This window comes from Phytophthora sojae (assembly GCF_000149755.1).
Source record: "Phytophthora sojae unplaced genomic scaffold PHYSOscaffold_1, whole genome shotgun sequence".
Lineage (NCBI taxonomy): Eukaryota > Oomycota > Peronosporomycetes > Peronosporales > Peronosporaceae > Phytophthora > Phytophthora sojae.
Window position 1 is genome coordinate 199,542 of NW_009258115.1, and position 15,516 is coordinate 215,057.

General features: G+C 57.8%; 7 protein-coding genes across 7 annotated transcripts; 5 read left to right on the plus strand and 2 right to left on the minus strand.

Annotated features, from left to right (window-relative positions):
• Positions 1–327: 327 nt before the first annotated feature.
• PHYSODRAFT_320479 (hypothetical protein) lies at positions 328–1,696 on the minus strand (the record flags this gene model as incomplete). Its single annotated transcript, XM_009515538.1, has 4 exons — positions 328–738; positions 787–903; positions 948–1,054; positions 1,678–1,696. 4 exons carry the CDS (start codon positions 1,694–1,696, stop codon positions 328–330), a joined length of 654 nt encoding a protein of 217 aa, XP_009513833.1.
• Positions 1,697–1,762: 66 nt separating this feature from the next.
• On the plus strand, positions 1,763–3,454 carry PHYSODRAFT_475487 (hypothetical protein; the record flags this gene model as incomplete). Its single annotated transcript, XM_009515539.1, has 1 exon — positions 1,763–3,454. One exon carries the CDS (start codon positions 1,763–1,765, stop codon positions 3,452–3,454), a length of 1,692 nt encoding a protein of 563 aa, XP_009513834.1.
• Positions 3,455–3,610: 156 nt separating this feature from the next.
• Positions 3,611–4,799, plus strand: PHYSODRAFT_471007 (hypothetical protein; the record flags this gene model as incomplete). The annotated part of the gene is made up of 4 exons (XM_009515540.1): positions 3,611–3,874; positions 3,955–4,360; positions 4,434–4,563; positions 4,637–4,799. 4 exons carry the CDS (start codon positions 3,611–3,613, stop codon positions 4,797–4,799), a joined length of 963 nt encoding a protein of 320 aa, XP_009513835.1.
• A 304-nt stretch (positions 4,800–5,103) lies between these two features.
• On the minus strand, positions 5,104–5,757 carry PHYSODRAFT_471011 (hypothetical protein; the record flags this gene model as incomplete). Its single annotated transcript, XM_009515541.1, has 2 exons — positions 5,104–5,538; positions 5,638–5,757. The coding sequence occupies 2 exons, from the start codon at positions 5,755–5,757 to the stop codon at positions 5,104–5,106; spliced, it is 555 nt and encodes a 184-aa protein (XP_009513836.1).
• A 560-nt stretch (positions 5,758–6,317) lies between these two features.
• Positions 6,318–9,150, plus strand: PHYSODRAFT_468706 (hypothetical protein; the record flags this gene model as incomplete). The annotated part of the gene is made up of 3 exons (XM_009515542.1): positions 6,318–6,664; positions 6,729–7,088; positions 7,134–9,150. The coding sequence occupies 3 exons, from the start codon at positions 6,318–6,320 to the stop codon at positions 9,148–9,150; spliced, it is 2,724 nt and encodes a 907-aa protein (XP_009513837.1).
• A 2,482-nt stretch (positions 9,151–11,632) lies between these two features.
• On the plus strand, positions 11,633–12,730 carry PHYSODRAFT_473216 (hypothetical protein; the record flags this gene model as incomplete). Its single annotated transcript, XM_009515543.1, has 2 exons — positions 11,633–11,973; positions 12,064–12,730. The coding sequence occupies 2 exons, from the start codon at positions 11,633–11,635 to the stop codon at positions 12,728–12,730; spliced, it is 1,008 nt and encodes a 335-aa protein (XP_009513838.1).
• Positions 12,731–12,937: 207 nt separating this feature from the next.
• PHYSODRAFT_466976 (hypothetical protein) lies at positions 12,938–15,376 on the plus strand (the record flags this gene model as incomplete). The annotated part of the gene is made up of 1 exon (XM_009515544.1): positions 12,938–15,376. The coding sequence occupies one exon, from the start codon at positions 12,938–12,940 to the stop codon at positions 15,374–15,376; it is 2,439 nt and encodes an 812-aa protein (XP_009513839.1).
• Positions 15,377–15,516: the final 140 nt, after the last annotated feature.

Sequence of the window (15,516 nt, forward strand, 5' to 3'; positions counted from 1 at the left end):
TCGCGGCCGTTCCGACATCCCTACATATTCCGACAAATAGGACACATACCTAAATTATTAACCAAATGTAGGTTGTTCTCTCCAAAATACAACAGCGGTGAAATTGGCGATGGTGTTGAACACAAGCACAAGCAGCTAATACTAAGTGTAGTAGAAGAAATCAAAGAGTCTAAGAATGGTTACATATATTAGTGCAGTCCGTCACCTTCTAAGATGCTGTACCTCGGCAATCATGCCGGTTGTTGCAGCACGAGTAGTCTAACGTCCTGCCACTCCTGTCCATCTCATTCGAATTCACCAGCCTCGAACGCGGGCCCACCAGCGAGGTCATGACGGTGTTGCTGGGGCCTTGGGCTGCATCTTATCCGTGGCAGTGACGCGCATGTGGAAACCCAGCACGGGTCCGCCGCTTTCACCGGCGTTGGTGGGCCACTTGCTGCATGTAGCCTGACAGACGCCCCGCTTTTTTAACTTGCTCAACGTGCGGTCCTGTAACCACGCACACCCGCCCACCTTCTTGCCCTTGGCCTTGGTCGTCTCGCTACCGGTCGTGTCCACGGTCACGAGGACCACCTTGCAATTGACGGCGACGATCTTGGGACGCATGACAGCCGCACGAGCAGTAGGACTTGCCGAAGCCTCAGGAGTAGTAGCCCTCGACGGAGGCGGAGTTGTGGACGCTGTGTCGGTGACCTTGTTGTTGGCCGCCACCGCAGCTGACCTGCTGGCCGAGCTGCCCTTGGTGCACAGCGCATCCGCTCACCAGGCAGCCTTCTTCAGCTCTACTCGCTCTTGATCATCTCGCCGTCGCGCAGTTCTCGCCGATGTAGTTCCCTCGTGCAGCAGCTCCACGGTGCTGCTCGCCGCGTGCACGCGCACCACCTTCGCGAAGCGCGCCGCGGCCTCAAAGGCACGGCATGCTCCAGCCCACGACGGGTGCTTGAGACGTCATGCTGCCGAATGTCCTCGAACGCGTGCGCCGTGGTGACGGCGTTGCGCGAGAGCCCCACTTCCCCGCTTGCCGTCGTGGTCACGATCGTGCCCTTGGCCGCGCCTGCGACGCGTGCCGCCACACGCGTCGCAGCCCTCCTTGGTCACTTGGTCGCCATGTTCCGAATCTTGAGATGACAGATGACCAATCAAACCTTTTGAACTCAAACCTCCCGTCCTACTTTAGGATACATCCTACTTGTCAGAATGGCAAAAATATTTGAAAAATATGTTTGCTACTTGACTTTTGTAAGCACATATACATATTTAGGCCAGCCTTCCGACAAATATTTGTCGGAAAGTGTCGGAACGCGTTCACCTAACCCTAACGTATTGCATTGGATAAAATATCCACACCAGGCAAAATGATAGGCTGTAATTCAGGTGGAGATCAGCCATAAGTTATCAGTCGGAAAGACCACTATATTCATGCATAAGCAGCCGATCTCAAGATCGCTTTGCAGGGGTGTACATGTACGGAGCTACGACGGCTTGGCTCTGTTGCTTCCAGATGATATCTAATTGTCGGCTGAAGTTCGGTGCCAGCTTCAGCACGGCACTCCAATCCCAGTTGAGATCCACCCAAGCGCTGCATATTTCGAGTGTAACTTCAGCGGGGTAACATGAGCCAGTCCGATTTTCCCTGGCGACGAGAGCTCCGCTGCTCCAGCAAGCTGCTGGCCTTACCACTCGAGTCGATCCTCATTCTGCATTTTGCACTCCACCGTCGACAGCGGATACCCCACCCCACTCGCAGTAGGGTCCACAAGTCATGCGAGCCGCTCAACTGACCGCTGCCACGGCTGCCTTGCTCGCGCTCCACCTCGGCTCCAGCGCCGCCGACCTCGTCACCTACGACTGGCGGGTCACGAACCTCAACGTCGAGTACGACGGCGTCTTCATCCACTCGCTCGGAATCAATGACAAGCCTGCGGACCAGGCCGTCATCGACGTGGAGCTTGGCCAAGACGTCGAGGTGCGCGTCACCAATGAGCTCGACGAGCCCACGTGCCTCCACTGGCACGGCCTCAAGCAGCTCGGCACCCAAGAAATGGACGGCACGTCGGAAATCACGCAGTGCCACATCAGTCCCAACAGCACTGCGGTCTACCGCTTCACGCCCGATAAGGCCGGCACGTTCTGGTGGCACAGCCATCACATGGCCCAGTACGCGTACGGTCTGCGCGGGCCGCTGGTTGTTCACGCCCCTGCGAATGAACGACAGGACTGGGAAAAGGACATCGATGGGGAGTTCGTGATCCATATGGCGGATCTCTACCACCGCCCGCCGCAGCCTACGCGCATGTGGGACAACATCCTGATCAACAACCGTGGCCGCTACAACTGCATCGCCGCCGCGCACCACAACTTCACCGGGTGCACCGAGGAGCAGACCCTGTCCAAGTTCAACTTCGTGCCTGGCAACAAGTACCTGCTGCGTCTCATCAACATGGCCGCGCTGTCCCCGATCGTCTTCAGCATCGACGACCACGAGTTCCAGGTCGTCGCCGCCGACGGTGACCACCTCCAGCCCTCGAAGTTCATCAACTCGGTCACTCTCAACGCCGGCCAGCGCTACGACATCGTGGTGCAGGCCAAGGCCGCGGCCGGCCAGAACCAGAAGACGGCCTTCTGGATGCGCGCGAACGGCCTCCACGGCCTTCCCTGGACGCGCGGAACGGCTGCGATCGCTGGCGAGGGCTACACGTACGAAGGTCTGGCCATCATCTCGTACGGATCGGAGAGCGAGGCCGAGCCGACGACCACCAAGCAGGCCAACCTGACGACTGTGAACGAGTTCGACTTCATGCCTCTCGTGCCTATCGCGCTGCCGGAGACCGCCTCGGACCGCGCCGTGTTCGAGTTCAAGATGCAGGACGGCAAGGGCCACTTCGCCATCGACGGCGGTGAGTACCACCACTTCATGTACCCGGAGGAGCCGCCGCTCTTCTCGATCGCCGCCGGCATGAAGACGGAGCAGCTGCCGGTGGAGGCCAACGCGCGCAAGATCGAGTTCGGCAAGCACATCGAGGTCGTGCTCGTGAACGTCAAGGACGAGCAGCACCCGTTCCACATGCACACGCACTCGCCGTGGGTCGTGGGCAGCGGCGTGGCGTCCATCGACCAGATCCGCAAGAACCAGCTGCCGGCCCCGCTCAAGCTGCTGAACCCCATGACGCGCGACGTGTACACGGTGCCGCCCTGCACGTCCGACGGCAACGGCGGCTGCCTGGACGCCGGCTACCTCGTGCTGCGCTTCAACGCTGACAACCCGGGCGTGTGGATCTTCCACTGCCACATCGACTGGCACCTCGAGGCCGGCCTCTCCATGATCCTCGTGGAGGGCGAGGAGGAGCTGCAGACGAAGGGCGTCAGCGCCTTCTCCAACACGATCCTCAGCGTCTGCGGCGCCAACAGCAAGTTCCACCCGGGCAACAACGGCACCTCCATTGCCGTCAACTAGACTTACTTAGACAACGTTAGCTTCAACTTGCACAACCAATACTATTGGTCTAATAGACGCCCAATGACCAGTCAAATCACGCTACATTTTCAACCAATCACATGATTTAATATAATGAATTACTTAAGTATGAATTGCGCACGGATCATCGAGGTCATGGCGGAGGAGCAGCAGGCGACGACGTTCAGCGCGGCGGAGGCGGCCGTGTACGACCGGCAGATGCGTCTGTGGGGCGTCGAGGCGCAGAAGCGGCTGCAGAGCTCGCGCGTGCTGGTAAGCGGGCTCAGCGCGCTGGGCTCGGAGCTCGTGAAGAACCTTGTGCTGGCCGGCATGGGCGTCACGCTGCACGACACGCAGCGCGCGACGTCGGCGGCGGCCGCCTCCCAGTTCTTCCTCTCGGAGGCGGACGTGGGCTCCAACGTGCGTGCCAAAAGACCCCTCTCACTCTTAATTCTTGCTTCAATTGACCCAAATCTGACGCTACGACGCTTTGACTGCAGCGCGCCGAGGCCTGCCTGCCGCGCGTGCAGGAGCTCAACCCGCTGGTGCAAGTCTCGAGCGAGACCAAGCCGCTGGCCGAGTTACCGGATGAGTTCTTCACGCAGTTCACGGTCGTGTGCCTCGTGGGCGCCGACCTCAAGACGGAGCTGCGCGTGGACGCACTGTGCCGCGCCGCAGGCACGGCCTTCTTCGCCGCGCGCAGCTTCGGTTTTGACGGGATCGTGTTCGCTGACCTGGGCGCGCACACGTTTCGCCGTAGCGCCGTGGGGGCCGACGCGACGCCCAGCGAGCCCGTGATCGTCCATTTCCCGACGCTAGAGCAGGCCCAGAAGGTGCAGTGGAGCTCGCTGCAGAGCGCCCGCAAGCGCGCGCCGCAGCTGCCCCAAGTCTTCGTCAAGAACCAACGTGAGTGTTGCATGAAAAGTGGAGTGAGTTATAGTAGTTGGTGCTGAATGTGTCTGATGACTACTGTGTGCAGTGCTGCAGGGGTACAAGAGCCAGAAGGGCGTGATCACGAACAACCACGAGGTGGACTTTATCCAGTACGCGAGGGAGCAGTTCGCGGCCAATGGACTGAGCGAAGACTATCTGACCCCCAACGAGCTGCAGTACGTTGGGAATGCCCTACGTTTATTTCCGATGGGCTCGTGAACTGATAGCAATGGCTGTGTCTGTTTGCAGGGCGTTGGTGCGCGTTGCGGACGCAGATCTTGTGCCGGTCTGCGCTATCGTCGCCGGAATCCTGGGCCAGGAGGTCATCAAGGCTATCTCGCAGAAGGACGAGCCCATCTGCAACTACTTTTGCTTCGACGGCGTCACGGGTACGGTGCGCCGTATTGGTTAGAGGCACTAACTTGGTGAACAATATAGCAGCTCCGGAGCCAAAGCGCTCAAAGGAAAATGCAAGTATTTGGTGAGTTTGAAGTTGTATTCATGGTGGTCATATATTCGGATTTGGATCCACGGCACTGAGCGATTCCTGGGGGTGGCAGACTTAACTGGACGCGTCAGTATCATTTGTACGTGTGCATACAACATCGCGTTCTTGTGGGCTACATGAATGTAAAAAACATAAAATTCTATTGTAGTGGGCACTGCTGAAGACTTGTTCCACCTGAACACAAAAGTCTATATCCTACGCCGGGGTATCAAGCTTCGACGTCCATCTTGTTGTTGCCGCCCGCCCTCTTGGCCGAGGCGGCGTTGGTCTTGTTCAGCAGCTCCTGGTTCGCCTGCACCACCGTGTTCTGCAGGTGGGCCTGGATGGCCGCGAACGGGTCGCTCTTGAAGCTCGAGTGGGTCTGCACGGCCTTGAGCTGGCCCAGCTCACGCACCGCCAGCTTCTGGCGCTGGCGGCCGCTCAGGGCCTTCTTCTTGGTCTGGGCCTTGTTCTTCGTCTTCTTCTTCTGGTCGTCGTCCTCCTGGAACAGCGAGCTCTGCAGCTCCTCCAGGTCGGCGAACACGCCGCTCTCGCTCTTCTTGGCCTGCGTCTGCTGCTCCTGGGCCACCTTGGCCACCATGCCCATCTTGCGCATGAAGGCGGCGCGGCGCTTCAGGCGCTTGCGCTGGCCGCGGCTCAAGCTCTGCCCGTCGCCGGCCACGTCCGCGTCGTCATCGTTCTCTTCGTTGTCGTCGTTGGCGTTGGCGTCGTCTTCAGGCTCCGCGCCGAAGGTGGCGGCCACGGCGGCGGCGCTGAGAGAGTCCGCGGGCGCCTGCGGCTGCTGCTTCTGCTGGCTCGAGGAGGCCTTGGAGCGCGCCGCCACGCCGTGTGCACGCGCCTTCTTCCGGTGCTGACGAGCCATGGTTCGAGTGGAGGTGTGGAGGGGATGGAGAGAGCGACTCGAGCTGGTGTCGCAATGTTGCAGTGGCCAGTCATATGCAGACCTGTGATTGGCGGAAATAAAAAATGGGTACGTTTTTGGTTCGATGTAGCCATTTGTATGACACCCTGACCAACTGCAGTTGGTGCAGGGAGCATTGCCGATACGCTCGTCGTAAGCTGATAGCAATGTTCGTGTTTGTTGGCAGGGCGCTGGTGCGCGTCGCGGACACGGATCTCGTGCCGGTCTGCGCCATCGAGGCGGGAATCCTGGGCCAGGAGGTCATCAAGGCCATCTCGCCGAAGGACGAGCCCATCTGCAGCTACTTCTGCTTCGATGGCGTCACGTGTTCCCGGCGTAGAGGAACCATTGGCGAGACAAACAGCAGCCCCGGGGCACTCGTACAGTGTAGTACCTGATGAGTTTGAATTGAGCTGATGGCCATATATTTGGACTGGATCCAAGGCGGCGCTTCAAGAGCGCGATTCCTCTCGATGGCAGGTAGCCCCTTCTCGTGCTAGTGGATCAACCGTGGGCCCAACATGTCGACCGCGTTGGCTACTGCGCGCGCGAAGACAAAAGGGAAGCGCATGCTTCGAAACGCTCTTGACTCCTACGGCGATGAAGACACGTCCCTGTCAAAGTGGAACGCCAGGAAGAAGAAAGCAGTCGAGGAGGGGAAGTGGGTCTGGAAGGAGAGCGTCGCGAACGCAAATGCAGCGATCAAGAGCAGGTTCGACAAGGAGGAGGTGCAGTCGTCTCTGAAGGCGCGGTTTGTGGATGTCCAGGCCGCAATGGAGGAGGAAATGAGTAGCGCCATCCACGTCGATCAGCACGGTGGGCAGCTGCTTGGGCCAAGCAACCCCCAAGACAACCGGTGCTCCTGGAGGTAAGACTGCTCCATTTTGCGGGTCTGTTGAACCGTAGCTAACTAGTATCTGCCTATGATTTAGAGAGCGGATCGGCGGTAAGATGCACCACTGCACCAACCTCCCCCCTCAAGAGAAAAAGAAGAAGACGGATCTGCAGGAGACACCGTCAACTGCACCACTGGCTGCCAGCAAACGCTTTTGTCTCTGGCACGCCAAAGAGTGCCGATACGATGACCATCTGATGGAGAAGTCAAGGGTGATTGAGATACCCAACGAGTTCGGCATGTGCTTGTCCTGTTACGAGGTCACCGCCGGAACGCTTCGCGCTACTCTGCAAAAGGTACCTCCAAGGATCGGCGCACTGAAAATCCCTGGCGTCTCTGAGACGAGTGCTCGCAAGGAGCTGAAGCGAGAGGCGATGTTGAAGTTACCTGGCGCAAAGTCGTCGCTGGATGGTGAGGCAGGACGAAAGCTGGGACCAACAAGTGTGTGCACGTGGCAAAAAGAGCACTCGGAGGTCAACTACGTGTGGCGATGCAGCAACCGCGTACTGATGCACCCCGTGCTGCGTGGGTCGTATCTCCCCTTCTGTGGTTTCCATGCTCCGCGATGCATCCAAGAGTACGGGAACAAGGGGAAGAAGGAGCAGGCGTGTCCTTTGATCGACCGCAAGAATCGATACGGCATGTGCCGCAACCACTTGGAGGCGCATCTGAGCACGCTAAGCCTTGAAGAGCGTGGGGGCGTCTTGCTGATCGATTCCGACTTCGATGTGCCAGGCATCAAAGAGTGCAGGAAGGAGGAAGTAGTGATCCCGCTGGTGCGGCATCCTCTAGCTCCGAAGTATCCGCCACCACCAGCATTTGACCCAAGAGATAGTCCTAACTTGCCCATGGAGACAACCCACGCTGTTGTGATATTGCCATCCCGCTCACCGCGATCCCCATTGGACAAGATTGTCAAGAAGGTGCGCGTGCTCGTGGAGACAGTCATTCGTGAGGTTCTAAACCATCCCAACCCTGTGTCAGTGGTCGTGAAGGACGTGATTTGGCGGGTGCAGTTCTTGCGAAGAGCAGAGGTTGTAGCTACTCGCATCCAGCGAATCTTTCGAGGCAACCGTGCTCGCCGACGAGTACGCCTGCTACTTTATGAGCAGGCGGCAATGGATCGGATGAAGGCGTGTCGAGTGCTTCAGCGATTCGTGCGAGGTTTCTTGGGGCGGCGGCGGTTTGAACACGAGCACGAGAATGTCCACAATGCTGTTCCGCACATCCAGCGCCTTCTGCGTGGCGCTTTGGAGCGCAAACACTTCCGAGAGCTCTTAGCTGCTATTCGTCTCCAGCGCAACTACCGACAGTACCGCCAGCGCCTTCTTGCCCGGGCCTTCAGGGAGGAGATTGCGTACATGCAGGCGCTTCAACGTCAAGCCGACGCCAATTACCTCGAGATGGAAAAGCAGATGAACACCTTCAGGCGGCTTCGTGCGCGCCGAGTGCTACGCGCGCACATTGTGCGGTGGAAGCGGCGTCAAGAAATGCACGAGCAGGAAGTCGCTGAACGCCTTCGCAACTTGCTGGGGACCGTCAAGATCCAGCGCCAATGGAGGCGATACCACCGCTATATGATCATCAAGAAGCGCTACGGAAGCGCGCAAATGATTCAGAAGCGAGTCCGTGGTTGGCTGACGAGACACTTTTGGCGTGGGGATCCAGCTTTGCACTTCGTCAGGAACTTTGTCAATCCACGCAGCGGCTTCCAATACGGCAAAGTTGTTCTGGAGCCACAGCCTTCAAGGTCCTACTCGTACCCGAGCTGGAAAATACGAGCTCAGTATGGCGCCTTGGCGATTCAGCGCGTGTTCAGAGGACATCTCGGGCGGCTGGAAGCGAATGAGTGCTGGGCTGCAATGTTGAAGCGATGGGAGTGGCTAGGCATCACGCCGACGGATTCCAGCGGACAACTTAGTGACACCATGACGGTGGGCCATCAGCGCTACGGGTTCGTGCTTCCTTCTTTCGCTTACCACAAGGATAGAAGGCAGCACATGCGACCTATTGCCAACGAGCCCGTGCCGAACCGAGGACATGCGTACAAGTATCAGTGCATCCTGGACCTGATCAGCGATCGTGACGGAAAGCGTGGCTGGAGTCTCGCAAAGGAGGAGATATACGCGAGACAGCTGAAAGAGGAGCAAGAGTGGCTGAGAGCGGAGGAGGCTCGACGCGATGCTAGAGAGGCTGAGATCGCAACAAAGGCACTCAGAAGACACATCGCGAGCATTCGAGATCCGCTCGAGCAGTCGATGCCAGTATCGAAGGCAATTTTCCCACTTGGCTGTCTTGTGGATGTGGTTGGTAAAGTGGAGGGCAAAACAACTCTACGCCGAGCAAAAATCACGGCAATTCACAAGGAGGGTGGGGTGAACCAACGACTATCGGCTACATTCGACGTCGAGTACATTAAAGTAAATCCATATTCTGGTGTGATTTTATGGCCTGCTTGAGGCGTATCCATTCACTAACCTCCCTCCCCAATTTGTTGTTGTATTGTAGCCTCTACGAAATTCTTACGGGCGCCTTGAGGAGAGTGTTGAATATCGCGTGGACGTTGCGCGGCTTCGGCATATCGCCCTTGTTTCAACAGAGCTCACGGCGAAGCAAAATGCTGGTGAAGTTATTCAAGCCGCGATCGATGGGCTTCGACGCGAAATTGAACTCAGCAAACGTAATACCTCTACAACATCGGTAAACGGGGAAGGTGAGAGTGCGATGACATGCGTAGATGCCATTGCGGAACGGCTGCGAGACTGCAGGGAAGGGCACGACCTGCTGTACGATCAGCGCGAGTTCGTAGATTTTGTTTTTAGGAACGTGAAGTTGCTGAAGATGAAGTGGCTCGAAGTGATCAGCCAAATTCGATACGGCACACGCACCATCAAGGAAGCAGCGCCAGCGACAACCCAGAAGGTCTTGTCAATGCTCCATCCAGAGTTTGGTGGCGACCGAGCTCGAGAAGAGGTAGCTGCGATTCACCCGATGCCTGAGCGTGCGCAGGTTATCGAGGAACGAATGATGAAGCTAGGGTTCGAGCACGACTCGAAACAAGCCGATCCATACACAGACAGCAGCAAACCCGAGAAGAAGGAGGTGGCCACCGCGGAAACCACTAGACCCGAGACGACACCAGTGCAGAGGGAGGCAGCCCCTGGACCTGGTAGCAGGTCTACAGTAGACGATATGATGCTGTTTCGAGAAGACCCAACTCCTCAAAACTTACAGGACATGCAACGTCTTATCTACGAGCTGAAGGTGCGTACATGTGCTGGGAATTTGGTGTGGGCTCAATTCTAACAAGCTACTGAATGCATAGACTATCCCTCGAGAGGCAAGACGCGAACAGATTATTCATATCGCCTCTCGACAGGCCCATGCTTATGTCTGCGGCCATCCTGCTTGCGGGAAATGTTTCTCGTACGTAAACAATCTCACTTTGAACTCTGCGTGGCACTTAGTTAACTATACTTATGCTCTACTTGTAGATCAAGGAAGGTGGCGCGATTACACCAGTCAAAATCGCACGAGGGTCGCGAGCGCCTTGCCAGTGCCAACCCCTTGGTGGATCAATACTTGCATTCGTATTGGCCGCAAGGAGCTCCATGGACTGAAGCGGAGCACCAGCGAATGATTGGCTACTTCGGATGCAGTCATCGAGGGTGTGAAAAGCTTCAGTTTCGTTCACAGCGAGAGCTCAACAGGTATACACGCTCACCATTATAGAAGATTGCAATGTATTAATCATGTTAATGCTAGGCACCATCATCGCGAGCATGGTATCGACGACGACTATGAATCCGGTAGCTCCTGTACAACGAAGTCTCCCCTACCTGCACTGACTGAAGAGGTTACGACTAAGCGCTCAACTATCAGTCGAAGCGCAATCTGGCTCGGTACGTACGTCGTGTGCCGAAACTTAGAAGCCAAGCTGGGCCTGGCAGCCGCCACGCTTACCAATCCAAAGGCCTGCGCAGTCCACGACAAACCCGTCCAGCTGTGCACTGCCTGCTTTCTGCAGCAACGAAGACCAGCGTTCCCGTTCCGACTGTACTCAGCTATGGCAGTGCGCAAGCAAATTGATCCTGGCAACGGACCGCTTCGAATCGAAGCCGAAATTCCGCTAGAGGCTTCCGAAGACGAAGAGTTCATGATCTTTCGCGACGATGATGAAGAGTTTTGTCCTGCAGTGAATATTTGGGGCGTTTACTCGCTCGGGGCTCCGCCAAAGCGCAAGGGTAAAGATAAAGTCATACTCCCGGACCCGCTGTCATCCGTTTTGTATCTCAAGGTTTCTACTATCTGCCGAGATGCTGTTGGCGAAGCCTGGATGTTTGGTCACGTGCTAGCGCACCGAAAGAGGGCGGGCCCACGGGAGGCTGGGCGCGAGGGAGACGAGAATGAGGTTGTGCCTGACAAGGCTCGAGGCCTGGTGTTCGCACTCCTGAGCCAGATCGTAGGCTCTGCATCGATCCACTACTGCTCCAAGAATGTGTTTTACCGGAAATACTACTCAAAGCCTGGTGGGGGAAGCGAAACTATCAGCAGTTCCAGTACACCTGCGACTTCAACGAAAAAACGAGGCAACACACTTGCGCGGAATTTATTCTGTCGACCAAGCCATCCAACCCAAGCCAACCAGAACGAGATACAGGAGGATTGAAGCTGCAACCTCTATGTCTTGCCCAATCTGAGAACGAGCACGATAAATCCAGGGTACTGGCCGCTTTGATGCAACGCTGCTGACACGGTTGACGTCGAAGATGTTGTTGTCCACCGGGACGTCGTGCAATACTTCTGTGTGGCACAGCGTTGGCCACTCCAGTGTTTGGCCCGCCGAGGTCGAAGCTGCAGTGCTGCAGCTCATTCTCACTTGCGAATTTGCTCACTTCCAGCAACACCATCTCCCCCCCCCCCAGCTTCCTGCTCGTGACCATGAAGATCGCTCTTCTCCTCGCTCTAGCTGCTCTCGTGACTGCCACGCACGCCGCTGTCCCTGCCGTCCCGACCGACCGAATGGCCGAGTTCCTCCAAGAGAAGGCCGCCATCGAGTCCGAGCTGAGCCAGTGGAAGCAGAGTGACGCCGGAGCGTTCGCCAAGCAGCATGGCTTCATGCCATCCACGTCTTCGAAGTCTGCTGGTGGAGCAGAGGACGAGGAGCTGCGTCGATTCTTCTTGACCAAGCTGATGATCGAGGAGGCTCAAGCGACGAACCCCGAGGCTGTCTTCTCCACCGACACCCCGTTCTCGCTCATGACGGAAGACGAGTTCGTGAAGTTCGTGGGGGCTTCCTACCAACGCGGATCTGGTCTCCTGACGGCTACGGCCTCTGCTGATGTGGCTTCCAACTCGACGGAGGCGCCCAGTACGGAGAAGGACTGGACCAAGTCGGGATGCGTCGCTGCGGTGAAGAACCAGGGGCAATGCGGCTCATGCTGGGCGTTCGCTGCTATCGCTTCGCTCGAGAGCGCCGTGTGTATCTCCGGTGGTGATCTTACGACGCTGTCGGAGCAGCAAGTGCTGGACTGCGACACGGCTTCGTACGCCTGCCAAGGAGGCTTCCCGGGTGATGCGCTCGAGTTTATCCAGCGCTCCGGCGGTGTCTGCACTGAAGATGCCTACCCGTACGTGTCTGGCGACTCGGGCGATCGCGATATTTGCCAGAAGACATCGTGCAAGCCCGAGGCCGTGGCCATCCGCAAGGTGGTGTCTGTTCCTGAGTCCGAGAGTGGCCTGATTCAAGCGATCAGCGGCCGTCCCGTGGCCGTCGGTGTCGCGGCTGGCAACCCCACGTGGAAGCAGTACAAGGGCGGCGTCGTCTCCTCCTGCACGTCGACGGATCTGGATCACGCTGTGCTGGCGGTGGGCTACGGGGGAGGCAGCGACGGCTCGACGCCCTACTTCAAGATCAAGAACTCGTGGGGCACCCAGTGGGGCGAGGCCGGCTTCATTCGCCTCAAGCGCGGGTCTGGCACCGGCAGCTCTGGCACTTGCGGAGTCATCGGCCCCAAGTCCGTCTACCCGCAGCTGTAAGCAGACGTCAGTCAGCTCGGCCTCGATACAATTGCTTGTCAGAGACAGCTTCAACTTGACACTGAATTGAAGCTCTCCTGACCACACGTTTCCAACTGCCGATATCTTGTAGTTTGTATGCACCATGAAGGGGCGCGATCCGTGTCAAAGAGACCCTCCTTCGAGATCTTGGATCTTGTGGAGTCATTCGCCAATCCTCGCCCAAAGATGACGACCATCTCGCGTCGATCGTGGCGGAGGGCGGCACTGCGTGCCCTCGGCTTTGCGGCACTGCTGTTCGCCTTGGTGCTTGCCCAAGTGACCGAGAAGTCGACTCCTGCGACGTCGGAAGGTGGCTTTGGGCCTGCCGGGCCTCAAGAGCACGAAGGGGTCGAAGCAGGGGGAGAGAAGGTGGTAGAGGAGCTCGAAGCAGAGGGCGGTCGCGTGGCCATCGTGGCTGCTGTGACCATCTCGACGTTGGTGGCCATCTCCATCTTGTTCGAGATCTCGACGGTGCAGCTGAGGGAGCACACGGACGAGCTCAACATGCCCTTCGTCAACACGGTCTTCAGCGAGCTCACGACGCTGGGCTTCATCGGTCTGCTACTATTCGTCGTGACCAAGATCCAAGTCTTGCCGTGGCTCTCGCGGAACGTCTTGGGAGGCAGCGCGGAGCTGCAGGAGATCATTGAGAGGCTGCACATGGCTCTGTTCTTCTTCATCGTCATCTTCCTGATCTTATGTCTCGGGTTGCTACGTCTGGGCATGAACGTGCAGCACGAGTGGAGAGAGTTTGAGCGCAGTTGTGCCGACATTCCGTCAGTGTTATCTGAATACGCGTTGGCTACCGAGCCGCCAAAGTCGTGGCTTGACCGCTTCTCGTGGCACCGAGCTGCTGCGGCAAGGAAAACGGAGCGTGAAGTGGTCTACTTGGCGCTTCGTCGTCGATTTATGGACTACCGTTCTAACCATCCAGACAAAGAGACCGCACGGCAGTTGGCCAAGGAGTTCCAGCTTCAGAGCGATGACACGCGGTTCCCGTTCAACGAGTATCTTTCGATCATCTCTGGCGAGGTCATGGGGCGGCTTATCCAGATCGATATGGCCACGTGGATCGCGCTCGACGTCGTCCTTGTGGTCATTCTGTGCTTGTGCTGGCACACTGGCCCGCGCGGGGAGGTGGCGATCTTGCTCGCCTCGGGCTTTTCGTTGATTGCGCTGAACGACTTTGTGTATCGCCGCGTGAACTCGATGCGGTGCTTGCTAACGCCTCCGAGGCTTCAGACGGACGCTGAGAGACTGCGGCACAAAAGCGTGTGGCGTACTCAGCACGGGTTACCTCCGATTTCGCGACAACAGTCTACCGAGAAGACTTGGCTGCTGGCGGACTCAGAGGAAGTCGGCCGAGACTATGATGATTCCCACGGCTGGGCTCCGCCCTACGTTGAGCTGTTGCCCAACGGTGGGCGCGACCTCTCTGAGAAGGAGCTGAAAGTTCTCCAGCGGAGTTTGATCGGCGCCGGATGGGGGAACGGTGTCCTACTTGCGCTGTTCTCCACGCGCATGGTGTTCCTGCTCACAGCGCTGCACCTTTCGACTTTCTTGCTGCGTGAGACTTATCAGATCTCCGAGTTGTTCGGCGACCACCCAGCCTTCGCCGCTCTGCTGTGTTTCTTTTTCCTGATCCCAAGCTTCGCCGTGCCCTTCATGTCCACGCGAATCGCTCGTGACGGTCTGCTGGCGTTCAACGTGGAGCACATGAAGGTGTCTCGCGTCATCGTCCAAGTGACGCGACTGTTGCGCGCGCGGCAAACGCTGCGGACTCTTCGCTTCGTCGCCGAGATGAAGATCCATCTACGCGAGAACGCGCGGCGGAACAGCCAGCAGCTCAAGCTCAACATCGAGTTGATGCCTGAAGTGCCCATGCCAGCCCCGAGTCGACGACGCTCCAGCATCATGCCGATCGACGCCAGCGCCAGCTTCAAGGCTGCGCGTCGTCGCTCATCGTCACAGCTGGACCCCACTGTTACCGCTGGAGTGCTGCGGTCCATCCAAATCGTGCCCCCACCACTGAAGCTGTCGCCGAGAGCCACAGTCGCAATGGAACCCCCACTGTCTCCACTAGCAGCGTACACTTCACCCAGAGAGAAGCGTGGAGACGCGTACCGTCGGGAGATGGAGCGGCGTGAGATCCACACCATTTTCTGCCTGTTCGACGTGGACGGCTCGGGTTCCGTGTCGCGGGAGGAGATGGCAAGCTTGCTGCTTGCCATTACGCACGACCTGGACGATATGCAGCTCAACCGGCTGATGACGGACATCGTGGCGGAGGAACTAGACAGCGACGACGAAAGCCTCCGCCCAGAGGGGGCCATGGTGGAAGGTCCGCAGGAGATCACGTTCGAGGCCTTTTACAAGTGGTGCAGCGCGAGGATCCAGGAGAGCCGCCACTCCAAGGAGGAGCTGGTCGAGGAGATCTTCCGCATGGTAGACACGGACGGCAGCGGCACCATTTCCGTGGATGAGTTCGTCTCCATCTTCAAGACGCTGGGCCAGGCGCTCGACCACGACGACGTGCGCGAGCTCGTGTACCAGATGGACCGCAACGGCGACGGCAAGATCGACCTGGAGGAGTTCAGCAAGATGCTGCAGAAGCACGAAGTGTAGGCGTCTTGGAACATGCAAAATCCGTCACTATTGCACCATTAGTCTACGGACATTGAGGGGGGGGGGGGGCCACTACGCCAACCTACCAGGACATCCTCCCCCGCTAATACAAGTACGTATCATAGTTAGTAGCAGGCAAC